Consider the following 15,000-nt stretch of genomic DNA (forward strand, 5'->3'; position numbering starts at 1 on the left):
GGGTGTAATAGTAGTGGACAAAATATCACGATGGATAAAATGATGGTGGAGGACAAAATATCACGATGGTATGTAATGATAATGGAGGACGAAATATCACAGTAGGATACAATGTCAGTGGAGGACAGAATATAATTTTAGGAAGTGATGTCGGACAGAATGTCAATGAACAATGGGTGGCTGGTGTGGAACGCGGTGAGGTAGGGGGGCAAGGTATACATAAGAGATCGGATGACCGTGAGAGATCAGATGTCAGTGATGGAGCAAATGTCCATGAGGCATTGAATGTCAGTGAAGGACCAAATATCAATATAGAGCAAGGTGTCAATAAAGAATAAAATTATAATGTAAGACATGATGTTGAAACTGAAAACGTGTCAAAAAGAAATAATCACGAGTTTCTTAATACCATGTACTTAACGCTCGTAGTATTAGGAACAAATTCCAAGAAATACAGGCGTATGTCAGAGGCGAAAATCTCGGTATGATAGGAGTAACCAAGGCATGGTTAAATGGTGGAGAGTTTGAAGCTGAATCTAATATTGCAGGATTTAAACATTTTCATCGGGATAGAAACCACAAGAAAGGTAGGGGAGTTCTGTTGTACGTTAAAACAATGCCCATGCCTGTGTTTTAGAGAAAGTGAAACAGGATGCATATGATAGTTTGTTGGTAGAAAGAACACAAAAAGAAAAAAATAATGTAGGTGTAATATATAGGCCAAAAACATTATCATTAGCAGATGACAAACTGTTATTTCAAGAACTGTCTAGTTTCTGCAACCGGGACTTATTGATAATTAATAGGTGATTTCACTTTTACTGACATTGATTGGGTGACCCTTGGACATGGCCATATAGGTAGTCGCTTGATAGATTTTCTCAGTGACAATTATTTAGTTCAGCATGTAAAAGAGCCCACAAGACATGAAAACTTACTCGATCTATTGATCACCAGCCGCGAAAGCATGATAATCAATGTAGAAGTTAGTGAAACTATTGCAAGTAGCGATCACAACTTAGATTCAAACTACTAATTTTTTTAAAATAGATACTTGTGTTTCTAAAACACAGTACCCGATTTCAGTAAAGCTCAGTTCATAGGACTACGTCAGGAACTTCAGCTTACAGATTGTGAGGCAAAATTAAGCGAAAGATCTGTAGATCAGATGTGGGAAATGTTTCAAAATACGCTTACGAAGATGATTCATACTTACATCCCGTTTAAGGATAGACGCCCCCCCAAATCGGGCTCGCCCAAAATGGCTTGACAAAGAAACGGAAAAAAAATATTGCTAAAAAGAGACAGGCTTATAAGAAATACAAGTGTTCGGGTGCACCTAATGACTATCAAAGTTATGTAATAATACAGAAAGATTTAAAAAAGACGATAAAAAACGAAAACTACAATACGAAATAAATATCGTTGTTAAATCCAAAGGTGTATAGACAAACTCAAAGTTAATAAAACACCAGGGCCTGACGGTTGGCATCCAAGAATCTTAAAGGAAATGAAAAATGAGATTGTTGTTCCATTAGAAATTATTTTCAAGAAATCCATCATATCCGGAGATGTCCCAAGAGAATGGAAGCTAGCTAACGTTACTCCCATATTCAAAAAAGGTGACAAAAAGAAGCCAAATAACTATAGGCCTATAAGTTTGACTTCAATCGTAGGAAAAATGATGGAAACTATCATCAGAGATGCTATCGAACATCATTTAGAAAGTAACCGTTTGATAAATGATAGCCAGCATGGTTTCAGACGGAAACGTTCTTGCGTGACTAACTTACTCGAATTCTACAACACAGTTATCTCGAATTATGACAAAAGAAACAATATAGATTTAATATATCTAGACTTTGCAAAAGCTTTTGATACCGTCCCACACGAAAGACTACTTACTAAATTAGCTTTACACGGAATAAGTGGTAGCCTATTAGGTTGGACTAGTAATTGGTTGAATGATCGAAAACAGAGAGTTGTTTTAAATGGAAAAACTTCTAGATGGAATTTTTTTTACAAGTGGAGTTCCTCAGGGTTCCGTTCTTGGGCCACTTCTATTCATAGTATATATAAATGATATAGACCATGGACTAAAATCTACTGTTTCCAAATTTGCTGATGATACAAAACTGTGCGGAGTGGCAAATGATCACTCAAACCAATTAGATATTCAAGAAGATTTAGATAAATTACAGCAATGGTCTGAAAAGTGGCTAATGAAATTTAACACAAGTAAAAAAAAAACAGGTAAAAATAACAGTAAGTACGATTACAAGTTATTTGGAAATTCGTTAACAAAAGTGGATAGTGAAAAAGATCTCGGCGTAATTATCAGTAACGACCTCAAATCATCCAAGCAGTGTATTTCAGCCTCTGAGAAAGCAAATAAGATTCTGGGACTGATTGCGCGATCTTTTGATTTCAAAAGTCCATCACTCATTAACAAGCTATATAAATCGTTAGTTCGTCCACATTTGGAATATACTGTTTCCGTATGGTCACCGAATCTTATTAAAGACATTGACAGACTGGAAAAAGTACAACGGCGAACCACAAAACTGATTCCAAATATAAAAAATAAATCATACGAAAATCGATTAATACACATGAATCTGTTTTCCCCCCCAAAAAAACTAGACTCAGAGGTGACTTGATACAGGTCTTAAATTTTAAAGGGAATTGACAACATCAAAAGTGACAAAATTTTCACATTGAATAATAATCAGACAAGAAACAATGGTCTCAAACTGTCCGGAAATAGATTCAATTTGGAAGTGGGTAGAAACAACTTTGCCAACCGTGTAGTTAATGAATAAAATAAACTTCCTGTACAGGTAGTGCAATATAGTTCAGTTCGAAGCTTTATGAATCATTTAGATAAATACCTAAGTAAGATGCTGTAATGATTATAATTTATCTTATATTATTTGTTTTTGTTTTATTATCATTTGTCTGTCTGATTTTCATTTATCATTAGTTATATGTCAATCTATTATTATTTACTATTTACCTGTTTGTTTATTATTTAACTATACCTATGCATTTATTTATGTATTTTATTTGTTATCTACATTATTATAGTTTTTATTTATAATTTTATTATTAATATGACTTTTTTTTCGCATCCGACCTAGATATGGATCAAAAGGTCTCCTGTCGGCATGCTCCGCCTTTGTAATCCTTTATAATCCTTTGAATCCCAAAGAATTCTATAGTTACATTAGAGATAAAAAAGGTTATTAGGAATCACATTGGCCTACTATTATAAAGGAATGTGTGATATTTTAAACAACTATTTTAGCTCAATATTCGTAAACGAAACACCGCAAAGTGAACCCCAAACAGAAACCTGTGAAAAATCTAGGGTGAACTTACTACGGTAAATATAACAAAAGAAAAAATGAAAAGGTGTATAGAGACACTCAAAATTAATAAAACATCAGGGCATCTAAGAATCTTAAAAGAAATTAAAAATGAGATTGTTGTTCCATTAGAAATTATTTTTAAGAAATCCGTCATATCCGGAGATGTCCCAAGAGAATGGAAGCTAGCTAACGTTACTCCCATATTCAACAAAGGTGACACAAAGAAACCAAATAACTACAGGCCTATAAGCTTGACTTCAATCGTAGGAAAAATGATGGAAACTATCATCAGAGATGCTATCGAACATCATTTAGAAAGTAACTGTTTGATAAATGATAGTCAACATGGATTTAGACGGAAACGTTCTTGCGTGACTAACTTACTCGAATTCTACAACACAGTCATCTCGAATTATGACAAAATCAATATAGATTTAATATATCTAGACTTTACAAAAGTTTTTGATACCCTCCCTCTTCTATTCATAGTATATATAAATGATATAGACCAAATTTGATGATGATACACAACTGTGTGAATTGGGAAATAATCACTTAAACCAATTAGATATTCAAGAAGATTTAGATAAATTACAACAATGGTCTGAAAAGTGGCTAATGAAATGTAACACAAGTAAATGCAAGGTTATGCACATAGGTAAAAATAACAGTGAGTACGATTACAAGTTATTTGGAAATTCGTTAACAAAAGTGGATAATGAAAAGGATCTCGGCGTAATTATCAGTAACGATATCAAATCATCTAAGCAATTTATTTCAGCCTCTGAGAAAGCAAATAAGATTCTAGGACTAATTGAGCAATCTTTTGATTTCAAAAGTCCATCACTCATTAACAAGCTATATAAATCGTTAGTTCGTCCACATTTGGAATATGCTGTTCCCGTATGGTCACTGAATCTCATTAAAGATATTGGCAGGTTGGAAAAAATACAACGGCGAGCCACAAAACTGATTCCAAATATAAAAGATAAATCACACGAAAATCGACTAAAACATATGAATCTGTTTTCCCTAAAAAAGCGTAGACCCAGAGGTGACTTGATACAGGTCCTTAAGATTCTAAAGGGAATTGACAACATTAAAAGTGGCAAAATTTTCACACTGAATGAGAATCCGACAAGAAATAATGGTCTCAAACCGTCAGGAAATAGATCTAATTTGGAAGTGGGTAGAAACAACTTCGCCAACCGTGTAGTTAATGAATGGAATAAACTTCCTGCAGAGGCAGTACAATGTAGTTCAGTTGGAAGCTTTAAAATTCGTTCAGATAAACACCTAAGCAAGATGCTGTAATGCCCGCCATTTATTTTATATCATTTGTTTATTTGTTCGTTATTACTTGTCTCTTTGTTTTTTATTATTTGCTTGCTTTTCATTTATTATTGGTTATCTGTCAATTGAATATTATTTACTATTTACCTGTTTGTTTATCATTTAACTATACCTGTGCATTTATTTATTTTATCTATTATTTATATCATTATAATTTTTATTCATTTATTTATTTATTCATTGATCTATTATTGTTATATATCTTTTTTCGCATTAGACCTAGTTATGGACCAAAAGGTCTCCTGTCGGCATGCTCCGCCTTTTTAATCCTTTGTAATCTTTGTGATATATACAGTATATATATATACATATATATATATATATATATATATATATATATATATATATATATATATATATATTGAGACATTCTGACAGGTTGATGTAAGCGGAATAGGAAACACAGGAGTCTTAGTCTTGAGTTTATTCCTGACTAGTTTCGCAGGTATGCGAAACTAGTCAGGAATAAACTCAAGACTAAGACTCCTGTGTTTCCTATTCCGCTTACATCAGTATGTATATATATATATATATATAATGTATATATATATATATATATACTGTATATCCATATATATGTATATATGTGTATATATATGTATGTATACGTATATATATATATATATATATATATATATATATATATATATATATATATATATATATATATATTTATATATTTATGTGTGTGTGTGTGTGTGTGTGTGTGTGTGTGTGTGTGTGTGTGTGTGTGTGTGTGTGTGTGTGTGTGTGTGTGTGTGTACATATAAACCAGTAGACAGCGTCCCTGTTACGAGCGTGAAAGTCCCCGGTTCGGCCCCAAAGGGGAAATGCAAAGCAGTTGTTCATATCTCACTGTCACGGCTTCCCAACCCCTCCCTACTACGGCGGACATCAGAGGCTCAGTATACCCGTGCTGGTACGTGATCTGTATGGTAGAGCAAACAGAGCATTGGTTTCAGACGCTATTCACAACACTCCACAGGTGCACTTGGCACCCAAATAACAACCTTGCCATGCCGGGCTATGAAGCTCCGTGGCCAGGGGGTGTCTGTCGGCCTTAAAAGGTTGTCCTACAGTGGACCATCGAGGCTGTCTACTTTCACACACACACACACACACACACACACACACACACACACACACACACACACACACACACACACACACACACACACACACACACACACACACACACACACACACACACACTGCTTACTTGCTTATAGTAGTCCGTCGCTGACGACGATGACGTTGCACCATGCCAAGAAGTGGTATTACGCCAGATGAACTCGCTGATGGCTGTGGAGTCCGATTCTCGATTTGCATATACGGCTGCAGGTATCACAGGGAAAGTTGCCCTCTGCCTGGTGTGCCGCATGTCTTTGCCGTCTTCGATGTTCTGCCCGATCGTTGTAGGTGGAAGTGAGAGTATCTAAGCCGTTTTGGCATGTTGATCGCCATTCTCTCCGATCGGCAGCAACATTTTCAATGGTGGTGGGTTCGATGCCACATTTTTTCAGCGTTGTTTTCAGGTGGTCCTTATGTCGTTTACGTGGGCCCCCAGGGTGGCGTCTGCCTTCAGCAAGTTCTCCATAGAGAACTTTACGTGGTAGTCTCTCTTCTGGCATGCGGATGGTATGCCCCAGCCACCGTAGTTGACGTTGGGTTAAGACTGTTTCCAGTGGGTCCATTTGTGTGCGTCGACGGATTACACTGTGAGGTACCTTGTGCCACCATTTTAGACCCAGTATGCGCTGTAAGCAGTTAGTGTGAAAGGCCTCCAGCTTTTTCAAATGGCGTCTATAAGGCACCCATGACTCACTGCCATACAGAAGGATGGAGAGACAGATTGCCTTATACACCGAAACCTTGGTGGTGGTGGTGAGGTTGCGGTTCAAGAACACTCTGTGTGATAGTCTGCCAAAAGCTGCTGCTGCCAAACCAATGCGGCGTTGGATTTCGCTTGTCAGGTCACAGGAGTCAGTGAGCACTGAGCCGAGGTAGGTAAACTCATGAGTGTTTTTCAGAGGTTGTTGATTGATAGTGAATTCAGGAGGTTCTAGTTGTTCAGAGATACTGAGCACTTCTGTTTTGTTTATGTTGATGACTAGTCCAGATCTGGTATATATATTTGAGACAGCGTTGATGGTGCGCTGAAGACCCTCTTTGGATGAGCTCACTAAAGCAGTGTCATCTGCATACTGCAGTTCATGGATTACCTCATCTGTCACACGTGTTTTGGCTTGGAGGCGTCGCAGATTGAAGAGGTTGCCATCCAGCCTGTACGACAGCCTGACACCATCAGCAGGATCGATTTGCTGTCTAGCAATGTTGGAGACTGCAGCAAGAAATAAATTGAATAAGATGGGAGCAATAACACACCCCTGCTTCACACCTGACTCAACAAGGAATGGCTCAGACTTGAGCCCAGAACTGGACACTCGAGCCATAGAGCCATCATGAAAGGCTTTCAGGACACCCAGAAATGTTGGTGGGCATCCAAATTTTATAAGTACCTGCCATAGGAGAGGGCGGTTCACAGTGTCAAAAGCCTTGGCAAGATCTATAAACGCCATGTAGAGGTCTTGGTGTTGCTCAATGCTTTTCTCCTGGAGCTGTCTTGCCACAAACACCATGTCGACTGTGCTGCGCTCTTGTCTGAAGCCACACTGAGATTCAGGTAATACTTGTTCTATGATGTTGTTGATAATTCGAGACAATAGTATTCTAGTGACTACCTTCCCTGAAGTTGACAGAAGGGAGATGCCTCGACTGTTGCCACAGATGTTCCTGTTCCCTTTCTTTTTGTAAATGCTGATGATATCTGCATCTTTCCATTGTTGTGGGCAGCAACTTGAATGCCACACTTCTTGAATTATATTGTGGAGACAGTTTACAACAGCTTGCCCACCATGCTTTAGGAGCTCAGCTGGGATGCCATCAGGACCAGTGGCTTTATTGTTCTTGAGGCTGTTGATTGCACGGCTCACTTCTAGGATGGTTGGTATGTCATCCAATTCTTGAATTACAGGAAGGTTGGGAAGGCTGTCGAGAAAAGTAGGGTCAGTAGGATTTTGTCTATTCAATAATTCTTGGTAATGGTCAGCCCATCGTCTGAGGATGTCGGTCTTTTCGGTGAAGAGTGTGGAGCCATCAGCACTTCGGACAGGGCAGAGGTTATTGCTTCGTGGGCCATATGCTGTCTTAAGGGCGTTGTAAAATTGATGTTGGTCCCCTGTATCCGCGAAACCTTGGATTTCAGTGGCGAGGTTGGTCCACCATTCATTCTGCATTTTTCTAGTTTCGTGTTGGACTTTGGAGCGGAGTTCTGCTAGTTTGCCACGTGTTGTTGGGTTTGGGTTGACAATCACTGCTTGATGTGCTCGGTTTTTTTATCTATTAGTTGGTGTATTCCTTCTGACTGTTCATCAAACCAGTCTCGATGCCTTCTTTTTGAGAAGCCCAGAACATCTTTGGCAGTGTTGAGAAGGACTTCACTGATGCTATTCCTCTTTTCTGTTAGGTATTCTGTTAGGTGCCAGTACACACACACACACACACACACACACACACACACACACACACACACACACACACACACACACACACACACACACACACACTGTTAGGTGCCAGTACACACACACACACACACACACACACACACACACACACACACACACACACACACACACACACACGCACACGCACTCACACACACACACACACACACACACACACACACACACACACACACACACACACACACACACACACACACACACACACACACACACACACACACGCGCGCGCGCGCGCGCACACGCACTCACACACACACACACACACACACACACACACACACACACACACACACACACACACACACACACACACACACACACACACACACACACACACACACACACACACACACACACACACACACACACACACACACACACACACGACTTGATGGCGTAGTTGGTAGAGTTCCCGGCCGCCACTACGGCGGTCCGGGTTCGAATCCCGCCCAGGGCTGAAATAATTTCAGTGTCGCTGCGTTGCGAGTCGTTACTCCAACTCTCGTGGGCGGGGAGTTGGGTGTGTGTGTGCATGTAAGATTACAGCATTACCCATAGATAGGTCATATATGAGCTCTCTTCCGAAAGGGGAATAGCTGTCGATCACGAGTCCAACACGTGATCCAAGACCATGGTGAATTATGCAGACAAACACACACACACACACACACACACACACATATATATATATATATATATATACACATACATATGTATACCTGAAGGCCGAATTGAACAGATTAATTACTCAGGTGGAAGGCATTCCAGTTCTTATTCTCCACAGGTGTCATGGTTAGAACACATACTCACATTAACATCTGAAACTAATTAATGACGGGGGACGGGACTATACGAACGTAGCGATAAATGGAGTCCACTGCTGGACATAGGCTTCCCCCAACCCCAGAGCAAAAATCGCGATGGCTCCGTCCTCTGACATTGTCCCAAGAGGTGATTGGTCGGTGGAGGTGGGAAGGAGAGAGCAGTTGGCCAATCACAGCTCTCCACGTGCGCAGTCAACTAATTCATGTTCCATTTACGTTTTCATCCGTTTATGTACTTATTTATATATTCATCTAGTTAGTTTTACACGTTTATCTGTTTGTCTATGTACAGATGTATTTATCTGTTTCAATTTATTTACTTATCTTTATCTATTTATCTATCTGTCTAACTGTCTGTCTCCCTGTCTGTCTGTCTACCTCTTTGTCTATCCATCCTTTGGTTCATTAATCCGTTCATCTATTTGCTTCTCTACCTTTTTACCTACTTCCTTATTTACCTATTTACGTGAGCACTTATCATTTCCTCTATTCATTCATTTATATATATATATATATATATATATATATATATATATATATATATATATATATATATACATACACTGAATAGTTCCCAGTGAACAGATTAACATCTTTTCAACCGCAATTCACTTTTAATTCCATCCCATCGCAGTCGAGACTAACGAGTAGCTCGAAGAAGACATATATTGGAAATTAAAACGTGGTCGAGCCGAGGATTCGAACTCAGCTCGGACGTGACAAAGTGGCAGTGACTTAGCCCACAGCGCAATGGGGTAATTCACTGCAGCTTTGTCGCGTCCGAGCTGAGTTCGAGTCCTCGGCTCGACCACGTTTAAATTTCCAACATATGTCTCCGAACCCCTCGCTAGTCTCGGCTGCGAGGGGATGGAATTAAAAGTGAAGTGTGGTTGAAAAGATATATATGTATATGTATATGTATACACACACACACACACACACACACACACACACACACACACACACACACACACACACACACACACACATATATATATATATATATATATATATATATATATATATATATATATATATATTGATAAGTATTTTAGACAAATTATTTGGATGATGGAGAACATAAACACAGGGCAAGGCTCGGAACCCTAAACACTCTAACGTTTCGTTCGCGTAGAACTTCTTCAGAGAGTGTATGTAGAACTGCAATTGAAGTTTATGTACTAAATCTAATTACCTTTTCGGACACTTGGGAAAGGTCGTTTTTCTGGCGTGTTTTAGAATTAAAATACTAGTTTGTTTAGTTAAATTGATAAACCCTCCTCGATGATTCGATGAATTATTAGTTGAAATATATGCTGATTCAACAATTCTTCTAGTGAATTTATCAAAACCTTTATGTAGCACTTCAGCTTCTCTCCAGTTTGGTAAATGATCGAATTTTTCCGCATGAACTACTAAAGAATTAGATGTCCTATGTGCTTTTATGTCGTTTTTATGTTCATAAATTCTTTTTTCTAATCCTCTTGACGATTCGCCAAAATAAGCCATTGAGCAACTATTGCACGGGATTTTGTATACAACGCTGTTTTCGGAATTGGTTCTCTTTTCGGAAGTCTTTATTAAATCACCTATCCTCTTGTTAGTATACAGAAAGGAAACAAATAAAGAGGATTTAGTACATTACTTCTCCGCACATGATGATAGGACAAAGAGTGGTATAGTAATAGAATTTTTTCTCAGGGCACTACGAATCTGTAGTAATGAATACCTAGAAAGCGAATTTGATTACATTATGAAAACCTTTGACAAACTTGGATATCCAGAGGGAATGTTGAAAAGAACAAAAAGAAAAGCAATAAATATTTACAATCGCGGAAAGAAAGAGAGAAATGATAAAAATAATACCAATTTTATATCAGTACCTGGCTCAGAAACGTCACCAATAATAGACAAATATTTAATAAAATCAGATATAAACATAGCTAAAATAACTAACAAGAGGATAGGTGATTTAATAAAGACTTCCGAAAAGAGAACCAATTCCGAAAACAGCGTCGTATACAAAATCCCGTGCAATAGTTGCTCAATGGCTTATTTTGGCGAATCGTCAAGAGGATTAGAAAAAAGAATTTATGAACATAAAAACGACATAAAAGCACATAGGACATCTAATTCTTTAGTAGTTCATGCGGAAAAATTCGATCATTTACCAAACTGGAGAGAAGCTGAAGTGCTACATAAAGGTTTTGATAAATTCACTAGAAGAATTGTTGAATCAGCATATATTTCAACTAATAATTCATCGAATCATCGAGGAGGGTTTATCAATTTAACTAAACAAACTAGTATTTTAATTCTAAAACACGCCAGAAAAACGACCTTTCCCAAGTGTCCGAAAAGGTAATTAGATTTAGTACATAAACTTCAATTGCAGTTCTACATACACTCTCTGAAGAAGTTCTACGCGAACGAAACGTTAGAGTGTTTAGGGTTCCGAGCCTTCCACTGTGTTTATGTTCTCCATCATCCAAATAATATATATATATATATATATATATATATATATATATATATATATAGATACATTCATGTATACTTATTTTTTAAACGTACATATATATTTATTAATTTATCTTATTTATCTATTTATTTATTTATTTATTTATTTATTTATTTGTTTTCTATCCCGGACAGGCCAGTTGGCAGCCCTGTATATTCTGCACCGCACGACGCGCCGTCAGAACGCACGCACCGTTTTCTATGTGATGTTGTGTACCCTAATCTGGACCGACTTCTTCGGGAAGATCACTACCACGCCCCCGGCGATCCTCGCCTACGCCCTCGGTAGCTGGACGGGAGGTGTGAGTAACCCAAAGAACCAATAAAGTTCGTGTACAAGACCTCAGGAATCTTTGAGTTCGTGTGCAAGACCTAAGGAGAATCTCTTGAGTTCGTGTACAAAACTTCAAGAACTTCTGAGTTCGTCTCGAGGACTTCAGGAACCTCTGAGTTTGTGTGCAAGATTTCAGAAACGTCTGAGTTTACGTGCAAGACCTGAGGAACATCTGAACTCGTGTACAAGCCCTCAGGAAACTCTGGGTTTGTGTACAAGACCTCCAGAACCTCTAAGTTCTTGTCTAAGGCCTGAGGAACCTCAGAGTTCGTGTACAAGACTTCAAAACCTTCTGAGAACGTGTACAAGACCCCAAGAACCTCTGAGTTTGTATACAAGACCTGAGAATCCTCTGAGTTCGTGTACAAGACCTGAGGAACCTCTGAGTTTGTGTATAAGACCTCAGAACCCTCTGAGTTTTGTACAAGACCTGAGGAACCTCTGGGTTCTTCTACAAGATCTCAGGAAACTTTGAGTTCGTGTAGACCTGAAGAACATCTGAACTCGTGTATAAAACCTCAGGAAACTAAGTTTGTGTACAAGACCTCAGAAACCTCTGAGTTCGTGTACAAAACCTGAGGAACCCCTGAATACTTGTCTAAGACTTGAGGAACTTCAGAGTTCGTGTACAAGACCTCAAGAACCTCTGAGAATGTGTACAAAGCCTCAGAAACATCTGAGTTTGTATACAAGGCCTCAGGACCCTCGTGAGTTTGTGTACAAGTCCTCAGGAACCTCTGGGGTTCATATACAAGACCTGAGGAACCTCTGAATTTATGTACAAGACCTCAGGAACCTCTGAGTTTGTGTACAAGTATCAGGGAGCTCTGAATTTTGTGTGCAAGACCTCAGGAATCTCGAAGTTTGTGTACAAGGCCTCAGAAACCTCTGAGTTCGTATACAAGACCTCAGGAACATCAATTTTGTTGTAGTTTGATTACAAGTCCTGGACTCCCTCCTTCAGGAGGAGAACGGTACCTCACAAAGGGAATTTGGTGTCAGAGGTTGGGGAGGGGGGTCATTGATCAGGTGGGAGAGTTTACCCTATTCCCCCCCTCCCAGCCTCCGTAACCTCGGCGTTGTAGCAGGGATTCGATTACGTGTATTTGACCTAACAAAAACACACACACACACACACACACACACACACACACACACACACACACACACACACACACACACACACACACACACACACACACACACACATGCACCCAGATGTGCTGGACTGGGAAGTACGGTGGTGCTCGCAGTACCCAGTTCGAATCCTGCCCAGGGCCGAAATTATTTCGGTATCGCTGTGCTTCGGGTCGTTACTCTGACTCTCGTGGGTGGGGAGTTGGGTGTGTGTGTGTGTGAAAGGTCATAGCATTACCCATAGATCGGTCATACGAGCTCTGAGCTCTCTTACGGGAGGGAAATATCTGTCGATCACGAGTCCAACACGTGATCCAAAGGCCAAGGTGAATACACACTCACACTCACACACACACACACACACACACACACACACACACACACACACACACACACACACACACACACACACACACACACACACACACACACACACACACACACACATGTATATATATATATATATATATATATATATATATATATATGTATGTATATATACATATATGCATATATATGCATATATATATACATATGCATATATATTATATATATATATATATATATATATATATATATATATATATATATATATATATATTAGGAACTGTCAAGAGTTTTTATGAGAGTAATAGAGCTTGTGTCAGGATTAGAAGTGGAGAGAATGAGTGGTTCGAGGGAAAGGTGGGACTTCGTCAAGGATGCGTTATGTCGCCCTGGCTGTTCAACTTACACATGGATGGGGTAGTGCGAGAGGTAAATGCAAGGGTAGTGGGTCAGGGATTGGAGATGGTTAAAGAAAATGGAGAAAAGTGGGAGGTGAGCCAGCTGTTGTTTTGCTGACGACACTGCGCTTGTGGCAGGATCGGAGGAGGGACTGAGGAAGTTGGTGATAGAGTTTGGGAGAGTATGTGATAGAAGAAAGCTAAAGATAAATGTGGGTAAAAGTAAGGTGATGAGATGTACAAGGGGTGAAAGTGGCAGCAGACTGGAAGTGAGCATTAAGGGAGAGCGACTGGAGGAAGTGGATAGTTTTAGATACTTGGGTGCAAATGTGGCAGGAAAAAGTGGAGTAAAGGTGGAGGTAGAATGTAGATTGAGAGAAGCGAGTAAATACATTGGTGGATTCAAGAGTGTAATGAGGAATAGACATCTGGGAATGGATGCTAAGAGGAGACTGTATGAAGGAGTGATTGTGCCAACAGCACTGTATGGGGCAGAAACATGGAACATAAGAGAAGAAGAGAGAAGGAGTTTGAATGTGTTTGAGATGAGGTGTCTGAGAAGTATGATGGGGGTTACTAGGCTAGATAGAGTGAGAAATGAGGAGGTGAGGAGAAGATCGGGGGTGGAAAGGGAGTTGGGAGATAGGGTTGATGAAAGAGTATTAGGATGGTTTGGACACATGGAAAGAATGAGTGAAGAAAGACTAGTAAAAGAGGTATGGAAGGCAGATGTGGAGGGAGTGAACATGAGGAGACGTCCTAGGATGAGGTGGATGGATGGGGTGAAGGGGGTTTGGGGAAGAGGGGAATGTCTGTTGAGGAAGGACGGGAGAGGACAGAAGACAGGGGTGAATGGAGAATGGTTGTATATGGATGATGTTGTGATGCATGAGGTGGAATGGGCGTGGGGATGGGGGGTGAGGTAGTATGTGTGAGCAAAATTTGACGCAGCCCGAAGGGATATGTCCCCGTCTTCTCCTTTTCTGCATGGGGGGGACGGAGAGGGGGGTCGCCGATTTAATGAAGCGGCCTTACTGTGGACGTGCTGTGTCTTTCGACACTGCTTCTGACCCAGGGCAGAGGACAAGGTGCAGGGATGACCCGTCATCCAGGAGGTGCTAAGATAAGAGGGAGGGTGGAGGGGGTGTG

The 15,000-nt window shown here is 39.7% G+C and overlaps 2 protein-coding genes across 4 annotated transcripts in view; one reads left to right on the forward strand and one right to left on the reverse strand.

The window, feature by feature from the left end:
• LOC143028335 (uncharacterized) overlaps window positions 1-15,000 on the reverse strand; it is a 279,954-nt gene that overhangs the window by 114,142 nt on the left and 150,812 nt on the right. The gene's annotated exons all lie outside the window — the stretch shown is intronic.
• Window positions 1-15,000, forward strand: part of LOC143028333 (uncharacterized) — a 73,019-nt gene that overhangs the window by 3,224 nt on the left and 54,795 nt on the right. For both annotated transcript variants that reach the window (XM_076190267.1, XM_076190268.1), the window contains exon 2: window positions 11,791-11,957. In XM_076190267.1, coding sequence (XP_076046382.1) covers window positions 11,791-11,957 — 167 coding nt within the window. The remainder of the gene's footprint in view (window positions 1-11,790; window positions 11,958-15,000) is intronic.

Source organism: Oratosquilla oratoria, chromosome 9 (assembly GCF_046742065.1).
Source record: "Oratosquilla oratoria isolate Oo_2021 chromosome 9, ASM4674206v1, whole genome shotgun sequence".
Lineage (NCBI taxonomy): Eukaryota > Metazoa > Arthropoda > Malacostraca > Stomatopoda > Squillidae > Oratosquilla > Oratosquilla oratoria.